Source organism: Vombatus ursinus, unplaced genomic scaffold, assembly GCF_900497805.2.
Source record: "Vombatus ursinus unplaced genomic scaffold, bare-nosed wombat genome assembly UNPS02014812.1, whole genome shotgun sequence".
NCBI classification, from domain to species: Eukaryota; Metazoa; Chordata; class Mammalia; order Diprotodontia; family Vombatidae; genus Vombatus; species Vombatus ursinus.
In genome coordinates this window covers 16,445,496-16,464,213 of record NW_020954590.1, presented here as the reverse complement: position 1 = coordinate 16,464,213, position 18,718 = coordinate 16,445,496, and the positions used below count along the sequence as shown (strand labels likewise).

The following is an 18,718-nucleotide window of genomic DNA, read 5'->3' as shown; positions in this document are numbered from 1 at the left end:
CCCAAGAACCATCAGCAGGTTGAGATCTGCATTGGTGGAAGAACATTCTGCAAATGCAGTTTCCCAAGCTGATGAAATCACAAATCCTTCTCATAATTGGGTAGTAATAGTTAGTAACTTAAATTTACACAGTGCTTTGCAGTTAATAAAGAAGAGTCAACTTTTCAAGTCATGGAGAAGAATGTATATAATAGAGTTCATTCTTTAATGTATGTACATGTTTCTTGGGCTAACTTTTAGGGGTAATTTTATTTTTCTCTCCACAGTTGCAAATGAATTGACAATGTGGGGCCTAAGATTTGAGTATTAATTAATTTAACACAAACCAGCCTGAATGTGTCTAAATAGATATTATAAGAATATCATTTTAGACTCTAGCATCCACTGAAGTTAACTACAGTCTTAAGACAAAATTAGACATAGAAAACGGTATTTTGTTTTCTTTTATGTAAGTCTGGCCTTGGTAGTTAATGTAATAACTTAGTACTGCTACTTTAATTTCTACAAAACAAAAATGTTGAAGAGTTGGGTTTTTTTTCTTAATTTTTTAATGTCATTCTTCAATCTTTTATTAAGGTTATATAATTAGCTATAGTATTATCAGACACTTGAAAATAATTATGTATAAGCATTTAATTGGAAATATTCTTTTTTTCCCCCCACCCAACATAGCATTACTATCTACTTGCTTTCTTTTCATTTCTAGGAATAAGTCAGCAGCCTGATCCAGGCTTCACTGGGGCAACAACTCCCCAGAGTCCCTTGATGTCCCCTAGAATGGCACATACCCAGAGTCCCATGATCCAGCAGTCTCAGGCCAACCCTGCCTATCAGTCTTCTTCAGAGATGAATGGGTGGGCACAGGGAAACATGGGTGGAAACAGGTAAAAGAATGTAGTTGATGTCTTGTCTCTGTGTCCATCATACAATATAAACAGTATATAGAAGATAGTTGGTCACAAGGTAGCTAGTTTTGTTTATTGTTATTTTTCATCATGCTTTAGTAACTGTTTGCCCACTGTAACTTTCTCTTCACTTCATTCCATGCTGCTTTCTCTAGTGCAAAGAGAACTTGACACAAACCTGAACTTAGTCAAAATAAGATGAGTGTATTGTAGCCTTCTTCACTGTTAATTTATTCATTCAGGACTATTTTGTATGAAGTGAACTTGAGAATACCAGAAGCTGTAAAATGGCATTTATTTTCTATCTGTTTGTAATTGAGGCGCCTGTAGAAAAAGAGAATCTAGACATTGTCAGTCCTTTTATGTGTTTTTAAAAAAAGCATTCCAGTGCAGATACAAAAATAGTTAAAACTTATATATTCAGAGCAAATGCCACCCTGTGGCCACCCCTAAGACTCAAGGAAGGGCCGTGAAGAAGAACAGTTATGACTCGATCTTCATAAAGTGCCCTCATAGCACCTTACGTGTTCCTCAGCACAACTTCTACTCCCTGTTACCTGCCCCCCTTCCCCCTGAAATAAGTCAGTGAGTCGCTTTTTCTGCAAAACTGATAAATGCCTTAAAATTTGTTAGAGCTTTCATTTTTATGTGTGTGTGTGTGTGTGTGTATGTGTATGTGTATGTATAATCTCAGTCTGTCTCATGTTTTCAGCATGTTTTCACAACAGTCCCCACCACACTTTGGACAACAAGCAAACACCAGCATGTACAATAACAATATGAACATCAGTGTCTCCATGGCGACCAATACAAGTGGTATGAACAACATGAACCAGATGACAGGACAGATCAGCATGACCTCAGTGACCTCTGTGCCTACATCAGGGTTGTCCTCCATGGGTCCTGAGCAGGTGAGTACTGAAGGAGAAATAGCATCAGTGGCAATAGAGTCTCACTCTGTTAGCTTTGTCTAGTTCTCTGATAAGCACGTCTTATAGACAGACAGTGTCTGCTGTTAATTCCCAAGTTTATTTGAAGAGTATGTGTTTTAACCTCCAACGAGGCTAACAGAAAGGCTTGTTTATAATTAAATGAACATATACAAGTCTTCAGTGTTTGTTGAAGAATCTTTGAAAAATCATTCTTCTTGTTACTTTTATTATTATTTTAGGAAATCTCTAAAAAAGTACTTTGTTAAGAAAGTGAATCTTTGTGATTGACTTTACATTTTAAAAATTAATTTAGCCATATATTTTTTGCAAACATTTATTATCTTTTTCTCCACTGTTCACTTCCCTCTGCCTTCAGCTGCCACTGAACACATTTTTTAAAAAAGAAAAACACAACCCTCATAACAAATACCCATATTGGCCACATCCCTACCTGTATGTCTCATTCTTCATTTTAAGTCCATTACTTCTCTGACAGGATGTGGGTAACATGATTAATCTTCAGCTTTCTCCGGACTTGTGGTTCATCACTGCATTAATCTAAAGTTCTAAAGTCTTTCAAAGTTGTTTTTCTCTATAATGTTAATGTCATTGTATAAATTGTTTTCCTAGTTCTGCTCACTTCAGTCTCTGTTAGTTCACTGATAGAAATAGTGATACAGATAATACAAAAACATTTCAATTTGACTTTGGAGTAACTAATAGGATTTTTCATTTCAGCAAGTGTCTGCTTATAATTATGTTTTCCTTAGTTTAACATTTAGTTTATTTTGCCTTGCCTGAACACAAATTATTGACATATCGACTTGGAGGACTTGGAGGGCAAGGAAAACAGTTGCAGTTAGAATCTGCTGCAGACCACTCACAATTTTATAACCATCATAATTTAAAAAAAACAACTTGCACTCCATTCATTCCACAGTTACTGAGTGCCTACTATGTGCAGAGCATTTTGCTAATCCCTGACAGAGATATAAAATTTAAATGAGGCAATCCCTGCCTTCATGGAACTTGTCTAATTGTTGAGTATATTAGAATTTACTACTTAGTACTACATGATAAGTGTATTAGAGAGTTGCACACTTGTGCTGTGGGAGGGCATTATTGACCCTGGAGGAGCAGGGAAAGCTTACTTGAGAAAAACAGTTTTAAAGGTTTGGGTTGGAATTCAACACACAAAGAGGGCGCTAGTGCTCTGCTTCTAGAAAATATTTTTCTAAAAAGCATGGAATGCTTTATGTTATGTCACTTTCACACTGTTCACATGACAAGGATTCTGATTCTCGTGTTTTCTTTTTTTGGTAAGGCAATGGGGGTTAAGTGACTTGCCCAGGGTCACACAGCTTGTAAATGTCAAGCGTATGAGGCTGGATTTAAACTCAGGTCCTCTTGACTCCAAGGCTGGAGCTCTATCCACTGTGCGCCTAGCTGCCCCAAGGATTCTGATTCTCATTTTGTACATGGAGAAATTGAGTCACGAAGTCATGAGCATTGTTGCAATGCATGTGTCCCCAGGCTATCATGCTCCGCTAGAAGCTCCTTGAGAACAAGGAGTATGTTTGCCTAACATAGTGCTATGTACATGTACTTAATAAATGTTTGTTGAATAAAAAACTTATTTAGATAAGTGATTTAAACTGATATAACTTGAAGAAATATGAATTTCTAAAAAAAACAGGCCTCTGGGGAAATACCCCCTTGAGTAGACCAGCATTCAAGTAGTTGAAAAAGGAATTTAAAAGAGTATCAGTGGTTCAGTTTGGTTTCAGATCCTTCATAGTTTAAACACCACTCACAATCGAAAGTAGTGAATGCCCTAAAAGTTACCAAACTGTGAGTATTCATTGGCATTTAGACGGTTTTTACATATGCTAATGAACAAATCTGTCAGAATAGACTTAGGAAAAATTTAGTCGTGTGGTTTTTTTTTTTAAATTCACACTTAACTTGCCCTTACTAATGAATAATTTCCAGAAGTGTTGTGGATAACCAGGCCCAACAGGCGACTGGAAGGTCTCAGACGGGAACCACCAGTCTAGTTAGAGCCAGCTGCAAAGTGAACTTAATATACCATAAAAATGATCTACTTCTACCTAGATTTCATCCCCAGCTTTTCCACTGACTAGCTGTCTTGTCCATAGTCAAGTCATTTCTAATCTCTGAATCTCGGTTTCTTCCTCTGTAAAATGGAAATAACAATACCTGCCCCACCTATCTCACAGGACTGTTGTGAGGATCAAATAAGATGACTGTGAAATTAATTTTGTAAACTGTATTTCACCATGTACGCCTAAGGCATCAATTTGTTGTCTGATAGCCGTATTATCATTAGAAATTTTAAAAGTTGAGTTATTTTAGGGGGGTGTGTGTGTGTTATAAAGGAGTCCTAGAAGACTTTTGCATATGTTCATTTTAATATTCACATTCTGGAAAAGAAAGTTCTATGAAATCCTGACACATACACCCATCTAAATTCAGCTTCTTTACTGTCTTGTTTCCATTAGGTTAATGACCCTGCTATGAGGGGAGGCAATCTTTTTCCAAACCAGCTGCCTGGGATGGATATGATTAAGCAGGAGGGAGATGCATCACGGGTAAGAAACAATGAACAAACAAATAAATATGTTAGTAAAGTAGCTGTAAATATTTGAAAGATGAAAATTGATATGTTGTCAGCCCCCAATCTAAAATCTACATGCTTTTCTTTTTTGGGGGGGGGTCATAACTTGGGGTTTTACATGACATATTGTGGTTTGAATATGTAATAAGTTTATTTTTTTTATAACTGATCGTGACATAGAATTTAACCTAGTTTTAACACAGAATGGTATATATGGTATCTGTTATTAGTTTTCATTTAATTTTATTTGGTATAGCAAAGGACCAGTTATGTTAGGAAAATATATTTGTTTGCTTTTACTGAATCATAACGTAAGTTTTTAAGGAGGCTAAGTAGGTTGATGTATTACTTCTAATTTTAGGTGTATGATCTATTATCATGATGATATATTCTAACTTTTTATTAGATATGTGATATATTATGATGTGTTTATGATATATTTTAATTTTTTCCACAAACAATGGAATAATTAATACTTGGAACCAAACCAATTCATATTCTAGGTATAGGGGAAGCTTCTATGGACTGTTTGTCAATAACCAGCTAAGCAAGAATTGTGGCTTTTTAAAAATAAGGAGAATCAGAGCCATTCTGCAACTGATAATGGTCAAAAGATATGAATAGGCAATATGCAAAAGAAGAAATCCAAACTTTCACTAGCCATTATGAAGAAATTCTTTAAATCACAGAATAAGTAGAGAAATACAAATTAAAATAATTCTGAGATACCACTTCACACCCATCATATTGTCAGTTGACAAAAAAAATGGAAAATGACAAATACTTAAAGGCATATAGGAAAATAGGTACATGAATGTACTGATGGTAGAGCTGTGAACTGGTATATTACTTCTGGAAAACAATTTGGAACTGTGCCCAAAAAACTATTAAAATATACATACCATTTCCTTTGACCCAGATATAACACTACTAGATCTATACCCCAGAGAGATCAAGGACCTATGTCTATAAAAATATTTATAGCAGTTCTTTTCGTGGTGGCAAAGAATTGGAAACTGGGTTGGGGGGAGAAGGTATCTATCATTTGGCATGGCTGATCAAGTTATGATATTTGAAGGTGGTAGAATACTACTGTACTATAAGAATTGATGAAGGAGATGGTTTCAGAAAATGCTGGGAAGATTTGAATGAACTGATACAGAGTAAATTAAGCAAAACCAAGAGAAAAATGTATACAATAATACAAAAAGCTTTTAAAGACTTAGGAACTCTGACCCAACACAATGACCAGCCACATTTCAAAGGACTCTCAGTGAAACATACTATCCACCTCCACCTCCAGATAGAGAGCTCATAGAGAGCCTCTGACATTTAACAGCTATGTGACCATGGGTAAATTACAGAAGTATCTTTTTCTTTTCTTTTTTGCTTTGTATTTGGCTAATGTGGGAATTTGTTTTGTCTGACTCATCATATTTGTGACAAGTTTAGTTTTCCTTGCCTTCTCAGTGGGTGGGACAGGTAGGAGGGAGGGAATTCAGAAATGATAATAGAATAAAATTAAAAGTATAAATAAAGTAAATAAAAGTAGGGAGACCTACCCTTCCCAAAAAGTTTTTTAAAATAAGAATTGTCTTTAACACTTCAGAAACAGTTTTCTTTTGGGGGGAGGGGAGGGGAGGGGGGCATTCTAGAATGTTTGAAAATCTAATGATAAAGAGATCTGTACCAAGCTTTAATAGCATGTCCCATGACTTTTCTAAGTTAAGTTTCTGTTTACTTAAAACAGAAAAGAAGGAAGAAAAACTACTGTTCCTAGAAAGTATTCTAAATGTGTTTTGTACTTATGCCTTACAAATATTCTCTGCGTGTTGTATGTATTATACATGTCCATATAACTTTTGTTCTTGACTTGTGATTTCTTCAGTGTTAGGAACCTTTTCCCCTGATGAAGAGCAGCAGTTTCTCTGTAAGGGTCTTAGAGAGTTGGCTGAAATACTATAAGGTATCTCCTCACCCAAGTTACACAGCTAATGTGTCAGAGGCAGGATGTGGACCTGTATCATCCTGACTGCATGACCAGCCGTTGTACCTTTCACTCTCTACATATCTGCATCCACATAAATGTGTATATCATCATATAATTATACGTGGACAGACTTTTACCCTACCCTGTTCTGATGTCTGGCTATCATGACATGGAAGTGACTCTGGGTTCTTCATGCCAAAATATAACCTCTTATAGGCCCTACAACAAGGGGTCCCGCTAGCTAACTTTAGTGAGGATCATCAACATGACTTAGGGTCATGAATTTTTCAGCTGTACCAACTCTTGCAAACCCTTCTTAAGTTACAAAGGATTTCAGTACTCTCTTGGTGAAGAGACTACCCATATTAACAAAGTCACACAAGTATGTGATTAAACACACACACACACACACACAGCCATTCTGGTGCATAATTTCCATCTTTGGAAGGCAGCATAATGAAGAGGATAGAAACTCAAAAGTTGCAGTCAGGACAACATAGGCTCTTCTTATTCTCACCTTGCCTCTGACACTTAAAAGCTATGTGACCATGGGTAAATAACAACCTTTCTGAGCTTCAGGTTGCTTATATAGAAAAGGAGAACAGTAATAAGCACCTTCTCTTCAGGTTGGTGTGAGGCTATAACCTCTTGTGAAGAGATGACCCTTCTCAACAAGACCAAGCCCTTCTCTGTGTATCCTTATTCCAATTCCATCTCATCTGCTCCAACAGATTGCCCTCCTTATCATCCCTACTCTCTCCAGTCTCCAATTTCTCCCTAACTACTGTGTTCCTTCCCTGTTGCCTACAAATGCACCTGCCTTCCCTCATCATTTTAAAAAAAAAAAAAGAAAGAAAAAATCCTCATTTGATCCCACCATTCTTGCTAGCTGTTGTCCTATATCTCTTCCTCTTTTTGACTAACCTCTTCAAGAAAGACATCTACTCATCATTCCACCAAAACTACTCTCTCCAAAGTTACTAGTGATCCATTAGTTGCCAGATATAATGGCCTTTTCTTAATCCACATCCTTCTTGAACTCTGCAGACATTAACACTTTATTACTATCTTCTTCTGGACATTCTTCTCTCCAGATACTGTACTAATCATTGGGGTACAAATATGAGCAGAAAAGAATGGCAACCCCTACTTTCAAGAACCTTACATTCTAAGTAGAGAGGAAAACACATAAACGAGAAGTGAAATGCCAAAGGGATTGGGGAGGGAGAAGGTAACTGCATAATGGCAGAGGCCAGAGAGTCAGAAACACAGTTGATGGAGGAATGAAATGGAATTTCATTCCCAATATGAAAGCTCCCTATAAGAGCTGGCCCTACCCTATTTCAGAGGTTCTTTAACCGAGGGCTGGGAACTTTTTAAAAAATCTTTTCATAACTTTATTTCAATATAATTGATTTCCTTTGTAAAAATCCCATGTATTTTATGCATTCAAAAACATTGTTATGAAGGGGTTTCAGTAGACTGCTAGTGGGATCCGTCACACACACACACACACACACACACACACACACACACACGCGCGCTCTCTCTCTCTCTCTCTCTCTCACTCTCTCACTCTCTCTCTTCTTTGTTGATTTGTGATCTTATCGGCTCATCTCTGTAAAGGTGATTGCCAGATCACCTTTACATATATATATATAATATATACATATTATATATATATATATAGCCAGCCTTTCTCTCCTGAGCTCTAGTTTCTCATCACCAGTTGCCTCTTGGACTTCTCAAACTGGATGTCCTATAGGCATTTCATACTGAAAAGGTCCAAAACAGAATTTATTATCTTTTTCCCCAAAAAACCTTTCCCTCTTCTAGACTTTCCTTTTACTATAAAGGATACCACCATCATTCCAATCACCCAGGCTCATAATTTCAACTTCTTTTTTGGATTTACTCCACATATGCAGTCTGTTGCCCAATATTGTCATTTCTACCTTCACAACAACTGTGTCCCCTCCTCTTCACTCTCTGGTACAGCTTCTCCTAGGCTGTCGCAGTAGACTTTTGGTTAGTCTCCCTGCGGCTCTCCATCACTTCTAGAAGCAAGTATAAATTTCTCTGTTTGGCATTTTAAAGTTCTGTATAACCTGACCCCTTCCTGCCTTTCCAGTCTTACCATATTTTACTTCCTCCCTTCCACATTCTGTGATCCAGCAGCACTCCTTGATGTTCTTCCCACACACAAGCTCCATCTCCAGGCCTGCATACTTTCCCTCCTCTGCCCTTTAGTTTTCTGGACTTCCTTCCAGGAGGCCTTTCCCAGGGGTGCCCCACCCGCCCTTCTACCCCCCAGATTTTCAGGACACCACTGTCTCCTGGTTTTCCTCCTACCTGTCTGAATCTCCTTCTCTTTCTCCTTTACTGGATCCTCCTCCGGCTTATGGCCTTTAACTGGAGGTGTCTCTCAGGGTTCCATCCTGGGTCCTTTTCTCCCTCTATACTACTTCACTTGGTGATCGCATCAGCTCCTGTGGATTTAATTATTCTTTCTATGCTGATGATTCTCAAATCCACCTATCCTGCCCTAAGTTTTCTGTTGAACTCCATTCTCACATCTCCAACTATCTTTCAGACATCTCAAACTGGGTGTCCAGTAGACATCTTAAACTCAATATGTCCAAAATGGAACTCATTATTTTTCCATCTAAATCCTCTCCCCCTCCTACCTTTTCTTATGTATGTCAATTATTTTAACATTGTTCAGCAAGAAGCTTAAAATGCTAAAAAACTCTCCATTCTAATAAACATTTAGATCTTTTAAAAATAAATGTGGAGAGGTATGGAGGATACCACCATCCTCCTAGTCCCTCAGTAGGAATCATCTGAATTCCTCTCTTACCACTGGCTCCCCTCCCTACCCCTCCATACATCCAGTCTGTTACCAAAGCCTGTCATTTTCAGTTTTGCAACATCTTTGCAGTATACCCCCTCTCTCCTCTAACTCTGCCACCATTCTAGTGCAGACCCTCATTATCTCATGCCTGAACTATTGCAGTAGCCCACTCATGGGTCTGCCTGCCTCTAGTGTCTCCCCACTGTGAATCCATCTTCCATTCAGCCACTGAAGTGATTTTCTAAAGCATAGGTCCTACCACGTCATTCCCTTGCTCAAGAAACTCCAGTTCCCCCTTGCCTCCAGGATCAGATACAAAATGCTCTGTTTGACATTGAAAGCCCTTTATAACCTAGCCCTCTCCTACCTTTCCAGTCTTGTTACACCTTACTCTCCATCACCAACTCCAGTGACACTGGCTTCCTGACTATTTCATGTACAAGATACTCCATCTCTTGGTTCTGGCGTTTTTTCTGGATGTCCCACATGCCTAGAATGCTTTCTACATGCCTCTGCAGCTTTACCTGCTGACTTCCCTGGCTTTGTTTTAAGTGCTAACTAAAATCTCAGCTTTTACAGGAAAACTTTGCCAACCCTTCTTAATTCTAGTAATACCTTCTCACTCTTAATTATTTCCTATTTTTCCTGTATATAGCTTGCTTTATATATATATTTGTTTTCATGTCTTTCCCATTCAATTGTGAGCTCCTTGAGGGCAGGGACTGTCTTTTGCTTATTAAGTTGGCACTTAATAAATGTTTATTGACTGATGATTGAATGAATATGGATAAAGAGTATATAAATGGTCTTATGCATGAATGCAGAGGACTGGCCCAACCTAAACTAAACAATATTTGGATGTTCAAAACCAGATGAAAAACCGAATATTGTTTCAGATTTGCCATCATATGCTATAAATTAAACACAGGCCTTAAACACTGAAGCACCCTGTAATGCTTATAGGTCATTTTTCTGGTATCTCTTCAGAGGCCTTCCCTCTCATATTTATTTCAGTTAGCCTAGAGCCCACATATATGTGTATACTTCTAAAATAAAAAATAAGTTCTTATGTTGAGATAACAAGCGGAAACTTCTATTGAATATTAAGAGTCGGTAGGTTGTGGTTGAAGTGGTGCATGTGGTGTCAAAAAGACACGAGTTGGAGCCCTACCTGTGATGCCTGCCTCTCAGAGCCATCATTTCCTCATCTGTAAATGAAGGGGCTGGCCTCTGGAGTTCCTTTCAGCTCTAAACCCATGATCTTAGGAAATGGATTCTGATTTAAAGCTTCTTTGTTTTGCAAATGAGCTGCTGTTAGAACTGAGTTAGTTAGATTTTGCTTAGTGTTATCACCTAATTTTACCTAGGTCTGGATTATATCAATCTCTTGGGCTTTTCTTTCTCATCTCCTTCTTGACTGTTGCTTTTATCGTCTGTACTTCATTTTATATTGATTGTTATGATTCTGACAATCTCACATTGAAATGCCTTCTGTATCCCTCCCCTCACCCCAATAATATACAAAGCCTCCTAAGTGACTTTGTACTTGTCATCCATCTGCTGACATCTGTACTTTACAGCGTTGGGAGCAGGAATTGTATTCAGTAGCCTTCATCTTCTATATCTTCGAAGTATATGCTGGTATAAATGTTGGCATTCTTGTACTGTTAAATTATTCTTGATATTACTGAAACATGTCTTATTCACTGGACTGTGCAATCATTGATAAGATTAGACCAAGTCAATATATGTGTGTGTAGATTTATAGCAATAGGAAAGTTACTATTTACTTTTACAAAAGGATTCTTCGATTTAAATAATACTTCAACACATTACTTTAAATGACAAGTTCTGTTTTATGTTTAAAATATAAATTCTGTTTACCAAAATTAATTGTACACCCAATTATTTGTTTTCACTTATGTTTCATAAAGAAGGCACATTTGTATCAGTCACCCTAGGATTATGGAATCACTACCCAAGGATTCAGATGTGCTTTATTATCAGTGTTGTTGGTTTATAATAAAATGATGTGCTAATTGCTGTTTCCTTAGCCATAGCTAATAGCTTAATTGCTTTCTCTCTATGTTTAGGGAATACAGCAGTAAGTTTTTTACCCACAGTAAAGTTTTGGGGAGTGGGACAGGTCCAGACCTCTTGATTTTATTGGTGCAAGGCACTCCTGGTGAGAAAACTCCCTTTATCAAGTCTTCAGTAATTCATAGTCTTAAGAGTTATCTGGGGCAATGAGAGGTTTAATGATTTACTAGGTATAACAACCTTATGTGCCAGAGGTGACACTGAACCCAGTCCAAGGCCAACCCTATATCCACTCCATCGTGCTGCCTTCATATAGCTATTAGCCATAAAGTTTATGAAATATAAATATTTTACCATGGAATTATTTTTTTAAAATGACTGCAGAATGGAGGCTTTTTGCTTCATGTTTCAAGCAGAGAAATACACTTGTTGTAATATAACAATAAGTGTTATATTACAGCTAAATGTTATAGTTAGCCCAAACTAATAGATTCTTAGACCATTAAAGCACAAATTTCCAACTTTACTTTACAGAAAGTAAGTTTGTAAAATGCTATTTAATATTTTGATGGATCTGTGATTTCATTTGGTGAGGGATTTCATATGGGTATCTCTCTGAATGCTTCTGAGAGAGTTGCAGTATAGTTGGGATTACTCTAGAACCCCTTGTGACCACCGTGATTGATAACTGTGTCCACAAATTTGTTACGTATTCTCAACTGGGCCTTCACTGCAAGGCAGTCATTCTACTCCTCCCTAATTGATTAACCATCTCATTTCTCTACAGCAGCTTTTTCAAACCCTCTTTTCTCAAAGAGAAAAGTAGCCCATGACCCTAACCTCACAGCTGAGGAACTCATTTCTTCTTGTTATTCAGTTGTTTTCAATCATGTCTGACTCTTCATGACCCCATTTGGGGTTTTCTGGCAGAGATACTGGAGTGGGTTGCCATTTTCTTCTACAGCTCATTTTACAGATGAGGAAGCTGAGGCAAATATGGTTAAGTGATTTGCCCAGGGTCACACAGCTAGTAAATGTCTGAGGTCAGATTTCGATTCAAGATGAATCTTGACTCCAGGCCCAGCACTCCGTCTACTGTGCTATCTAGCTGCCCATGCTTCTCTGCAAAAGTTGTGGCCATTCATCAAGAGTTCCTCTTCTTCTCTCATTATTATCTCACATCGTCCTCCACTGTCTCCTCCTTAACTCTGACCTCAGATGAAGATGTGGTCCTTCCCCTTGCCAAGGCCACCCCCTCTATATTAGCCCTTCATCCCTTCCCATCTTCTCCAGCAGATTGCCTCCACTTTCTTCCCCCATTAAATTGTAAGCTCCTTGCAAGCAGAAACTTTTTTTCTTATACAATACCTGGCACAGAGTAGGCATTTAATAAATGTTTATTGAATTAAATTGAAATATTATTCCCCTACTCACTCTCTTATTTTCAGTCTTATTTACTGGCTTCTCTACTACCTGCAGATGTACCCATGACTCTCACATCCTTTAAAAAAAAAAACACCTCATTTTATCCTAACATGCCTTTACAAAACTATCTATAATCAGTGCCTCAACTCTCTTTCCCCTCACTTGCTTCTAAACCTTCTTCAGTCTGGTTTCCAGCCTCGTCATTCAACTGAAGCTGCCTTCTCCAAAGTTTTTACTTATATCATGATTTCCAAATCTTTTTTTAATCCTCTTACTTCTTGACTTTCCTGTGACGGTTGACTGTTCACTCTCTCTTGGTTTTTGTAACACTGCTCCTTCCTGGTTTCCCCCCCTCCCTGTCTGACCGTTTCTTCTGTCTCCATCCTTTCTCACAGCCATTGGCTGTGTGTGCCCTCCAAGGCTTTCTTCTCTCTATACTGTCTCACTTAATGCTCTTGTCAGCGCCCGTGGGTTCTATTATCATCTCTTTATGGATACTAATTCATGGGTTTATGTCCAGCCCTAGTTTTTCTCCTGAGCAATAGTCCTGTATCACCACTTGCCTTTTTGGTAACTTAAACTGGATACCTTATAGGCATCTCAAACTCAACACATCCAAAACATGTAGGCCTCTTAGTTTCCCTGGCTTCCTTCAAGACTCATTCTGAGTTCTCCCCTCGCCCCACCCCCAACCGTTTGAGCCTTCCTGTCTGAGATTACAAATCTCCTCTGTCATTAGCTTGTATATATACCTAGCTATTTACGTGGTACATCCCCCTTTAAGACGGAAGTGCTTTCAGGGACTGATTTTTCTTTTTATCTAATCTCCAGTGCCTGGTACATAGCATGCATTTATAATGTATAGTACATGTTTGTTGACTTATGACAGTTCCCTCTTTTTAAAGTCCTAAGATGCTGCAGTAGGTAGAGCACTAGGCCTGAAATTAGGAAGACCCAAGTTCAAATCTGGCCTGAAACACTTAGTACCCGCGTGACCTGGGCAAGTCACTTCACCTCTATTCGCCTTGGTTTCCTCAACTGTAAAATAGGAACAATAATAACACCTACCTCCCAGGATTTCTGTGAGGATCAAATAAGATATATTTCTAAAAGCCCTTAGGACATTGCCTGGCACAGGATAATTACAGCTGATGTGTACGTAGTGCTCCAGTGTTTATAAAATGCCTTATACATGTTGCCTCATTTGGTCCTCACAACAACCTTATAAGACAGTTACTACAGGAGTGATCTCATTTTTTTAGATGAGGAAACTGCTTGTTCAGATGGAGGCAGATTTTAAACCCTGGTTTTGTCTCACTCCAAGTCTGAGTGCTTTCCTGACTATACCACGTTGCCTCAAAACTGCTAACTCTAAAAATAATTACTGGGAAAACAGTTTTAAGATAGGATTTTTCCTAGAAATCACTAAGAAACAGGCCTCTTGGTTGGTAGATTTTAACCAACCCTGTCAGCCATTTTTCTGTTCTTTATCTTTTGCAATAATCCTTGAACTGTTTCATATTTGTATGTTGCTTCTATGTTTATGGAGCATATAAAGTAGGAAAAGCTTAGTCTTCCATTTTACAGCTCATCCTAATTTTCTGCCATGGTGATAATTTGTGTTCGGTGATGTTTGAATGTTTGAATGTCTTTCGGCTGAACTTGATACCATTGGTTACCAGTCAGTGATATTTCATGGCTCTCTCTCTCTCTCTCTCTCTCTCTCTCTCTCTCTCTTCTTCCAGAAATACTGCTGACCCTGAAGGCTGCTGGTGGCTCTTTCTTTCTTCAGCTACCTGGGCTCTTACCAGTTTGAAGAGCTGGCTGCCTTTGTTTTGACCCAGCTGACCTGCAAGCGAGTTTTGCTGGAGCGAGTGCAGCTTCACCAGAACTACAGACAGGACTCAGCTGATTCCCAAAGTGGAGTCAAAACGGCTCTTGCAGGAGGAGCAGCCTCTTCTTTGACAGTCTGAAGCTCGAGTACAGACATTGCTCAGTCTGTTCACTGCATTCACCTTAGTGCAACTTAGATCTCTCCTGCGAAGTAAATGTTGACAGGCAATTTTCATAACCATGTCAGATTGAATGTATTTAAATGTATGTATTTAAGGAAAACAACCATGCTCTTGTTCTGTTCCTGTTTGGTTCTAGACACTGGTTTCTCACTTGATTTTCCCTGGCTAATCAGTCTGGTGCAAAGAATTGTGGTTTCATTTGGAAAACCACGTTTTAAGCTAACGTCTGCAATTTGGGAAAGAAGCAGGGCAGTCACTGGGGATGGCACTGTATGCACAGAGATGCCTGTAAAGTTGATCAATTTACAAAAGGTCTTAGAAGATAGCTGGACCTTTTTGAAAGCACTAAGGCTCCTTCCGGAATGGGTTTCCATTCACCCAACAGGCAGCAAAGAGCCTATGGCCAGGCTCCTCATATTTAGAAGTACTTTCCCTTTTATTTCTATGATAGAAAACCAGCCATCTCACAGAAATCATGAAGCCAGAAGAAATGTCTTTGTTTTTCTCTTCTACATCCCCTCCCCACCCCACCCAATTAAGTTATCTGTAGACTTGGTTTAGAGATCTTTAAATCCACTTGAATTAATATGCATTACTCCTGGCTTTGAGAGCTTCTTTACCCCAGAAGGCCCCAATTCCACTGAAAGGAAGAAACCAGGTCAGCCTTTACATGTCATTAGGTGTTTGATAGGTGCCAGCAACCTATCATGTGCCCGCCCACTGCTGAATCCTGAATTTCAGAAAACCGGGACAGGCACCCTCTGTGAAGTATATTCATTCCTGTTCTCAAACTCCCCTGGCCTACAGTATTGGGGGAGGTGTGGGGTGGGAGGTGGGGGTGGGGGGAGACAGGGAAAGTAAAAAACAATGTGTTCAGAATTTATGGCAGAGATCACTACAAATTTAGCTGTCATCATCATGTGTTTTTATTTTGTTTCTTAGCCTCGCTGATTAAGCTGAAGTTTTGTAAGGTACATGAAATCCAGTTTATATGTAAACAAGCAATAATTTAAGTTGAGAACTTAAGCGTTTTAATTGTATGATTTTTTTTGTGAGGTATACATGTTGTGGAATTGATTCAAAATGAGGTACTTCAGTATTAAATTAGAGATCTTCATAGCAATGTGTCTCCTAAAGGTGTTTTGTAAAGGATCCCAATGCCTTGAATAGACCTAATTTGTAGGCTTAAGACTTTTTATTTTCTAAACCTTGTGATTCTGCTCATAAATCATTTATCTAATCTATATGATATGCAGCCACTGTAGGAACCAATTCTTGATTTTTATATGTTTATAATTCTTTCTTAATAAGTCTTAGAGAAACTATGTTACTAAAGCCAACCACTTTTATGGTGGTTTTTCTTGCCCACTGTGGTGCATGAGTAACCTTTTACTAACTGGCTTCAGTTTCGGAGGACTGAATACCAAGAAACTGGAGGCTTTTGGGGAGCTATTTCTTCCCCCAGTCCCTGACAGAAATACTTTCTTATTTCACCTTCAGAATGATGTCTTTTTTGATGTCTAAGATGCAGTGCATTTTATATCCAATTAGCCAGGCCTTTTAGGAACAAAGGAGTTTTTCCTTGCAATTTGATTATCTGGCCAGGTGAAAATTACCCCTATTGTATTTATATCTCTCTATATAATGTGAAAATATGGAAAGTATATAGCGAGATATAAGCCCAAAGAGATAATAAAGACAGTCCCAAAGTGTTGGTCCACACTGAGGAAATTTTCTGGAATTCTGCATTTCAGTACATTTGTTTCTGATTGAGAGAGAGGTTAATGATACAGGGAGGTGGCTAGGGATCAGTACCTTGGAGAGGTCATCACTTCATATGTCCCACTTGAAAGGCTGAGCTCAGTCAAGCCATTGGATAGTCTAGCTGAGGTAGAAAAGTAAGCAGCAGTTGGCCCTGAACTCCATGACCTCGTTGATATAATGAGATTTGTAGTACATCTTCGTTAATGTCATCAGTTTAAAACCGTATTTATAGAACGAGAAGAATTTTTGTTTCACATGACCCAAGAGGAAATGGGGTTTTGATCTTTTTTCTTTGGGGGGTGGGGCATACAGTTCCTTTTTCAGTTGATGCCGTCCATGAGAGGCTCTCTTTTTGCTAATTAACAGACTGCCGACCTCATTGTTATATTGGTTCCAATCCTGATAAACCTGCAGGCCTGTTTTGCTTGTAAATTAGGCTGTTTCATAACCATTGCTCTTTTGAAGGTAACGAGATTATATGTAATTTTATGGCTCAGATCAAGTAATGGAGCTTTGCTTTCCATGGAATTAAGGAGGAAAAAATTGAATGAAGGAATCATCAGATCATATTGATCGTACTCAAACAGAAAAATTAAAGCCAGATCAGTTCCCTTCATTATCAGTATTTCCCATTCTATACACAGTAAATTTGTTCCACAGAGTACTTGGTTTTTGTTTAATAGAACAAATAATCAGTGTTCTACTATATTACTAAATGTGAAGGACACAATGTGAAAAATATACATACATAAACTTGGTTGTTTGACCCATTTAAGTGTTCATGTAACGTGGTGAGTTTAAAAAGTGAAGTGAGCTGTCTTATTACAATGAATTAATTTGTTTGCACTCAAAGTTGAAAATATTGCCCCCCACCCCCTCTTCTGCTATCTTTTTTGGCCTATATTAAATGAAAGCAATGTTTTTGCAGTTTATATAATGCAATTTTTAATCTGTGTTTAAAAATGGAGTTTGTCTGGGCTTAACACATGAAATGGGTGGCACGGTTAGTTCCACTTGCAGAACCCAAAGATACACAATCAGTTTTGAAATGCAACTTAAGCCATTAATTGTTGGTGTGAATTTAAAGTTTTCTAGTATTTGTATGGTAGTGTGCTGCCTAAGAGCAAAAGCATTCTGTGCACAGAAGAAAATTACTGTAGTGGCTTTGATTTGAATTAGAATTTTCTCCCTGGTGTTTCTTTATAGACTAAAACAAAACCTTTTAAGTTTCATACTACAGGTAAAAGCTATGTGCAAGAACCTCAAAATGCTAAAATCTAGCATAATGCCTTAGATCTGTTTTTAAGTCTTGTATATTCCTACATAGCTGTCTGATGTATTATATTTGTATAGTGAATTGTGTACAATTTTGGAATAAGTGCATCATCACTTATCTTTATGTTGTGAAACAGTGATGATGACACATTTCTTCAAACATTTAACTGTCTTTTTTTTTCTTTGTCATTTGTGGGTTTTATTTGTACAGTTCCTCATGAAGTTGCATCTGAAATGTGTGTATATGAAAAGATTATACAAGGGTAAAATTAAGCAATATATTAACTCTGGTTCTTCAGGAGAAAGCTTACAATGTTTCGGTTGTGATTTACTTTCAAAACAGAGTTGACTCTGAACATCACCTTGTTCACCTGCATCGATGTTTGTATTTCTAGTGTGAGCAGTTTATGCAAAGGTAGATATATTCAGAGAAATTTTAAATACATTTATGCAAGTTAATATTGCTTTGCTGATGCTATTTGCTTATTTGATGTTAAATAATGCTATTGTAAATAAAGACTGTTGTTATTGCATCATTTAATAAATTTTAATGTCTTCGGGTTTTACATGGCTTTAGAGATGGCAATGTGTTTATATTCATTTATTTCAATATATTTGAAGTTAAATCAATAAAGAAAAATACTGTTCAGCGTGTTATAATGGAAAGAGCAATGGATTGGAGTCAGAAGAAAACTAGTTTCCAATCCTGGCTCTTCTACCTAATGGCTTTGTGAATAAGGGCACATCCCTGATCTGAGCTGTAGTTTCTCCTTCTGTACAGTGGGGATGGTAATAGCCATAGTATTTATCTCATAGGGACATTATGAGGATGAAATGAGATAATGTATGTTAAACAGTTTGCAAACCTGTCAATGCAAGT

General features: G+C 37.9%; 1 protein-coding gene across 4 annotated transcripts in view; it reads left to right on the top strand.

Annotated features, from left to right (window-relative positions):
* The window catches only part of LOC114053889 (nuclear receptor coactivator 2), a 75,529-nt gene extending 57,125 nt beyond the window's left edge, over window positions 1-18,404 (top strand). For all 4 annotated transcript variants that reach the window (XM_027876999.1, XM_027876998.1, XM_027877000.1 and 1 more), the window contains 4 exons: window positions 707-884; window positions 1,618-1,816; window positions 4,360-4,449; window positions 14,530-18,404. In XM_027876999.1, coding sequence (XP_027732800.1) covers window positions 707-884; window positions 1,618-1,816; window positions 4,360-4,449; window positions 14,530-14,541 — 479 coding nt within the window. In that variant the 3' untranslated portion in view covers window positions 14,542-18,404. The remainder of the gene's footprint in view (window positions 1-706; window positions 885-1,617; window positions 1,817-4,359; window positions 4,450-14,529) is intronic.
* The last annotated feature ends 314 nt before the right edge of the window (window positions 18,405-18,718 follow it).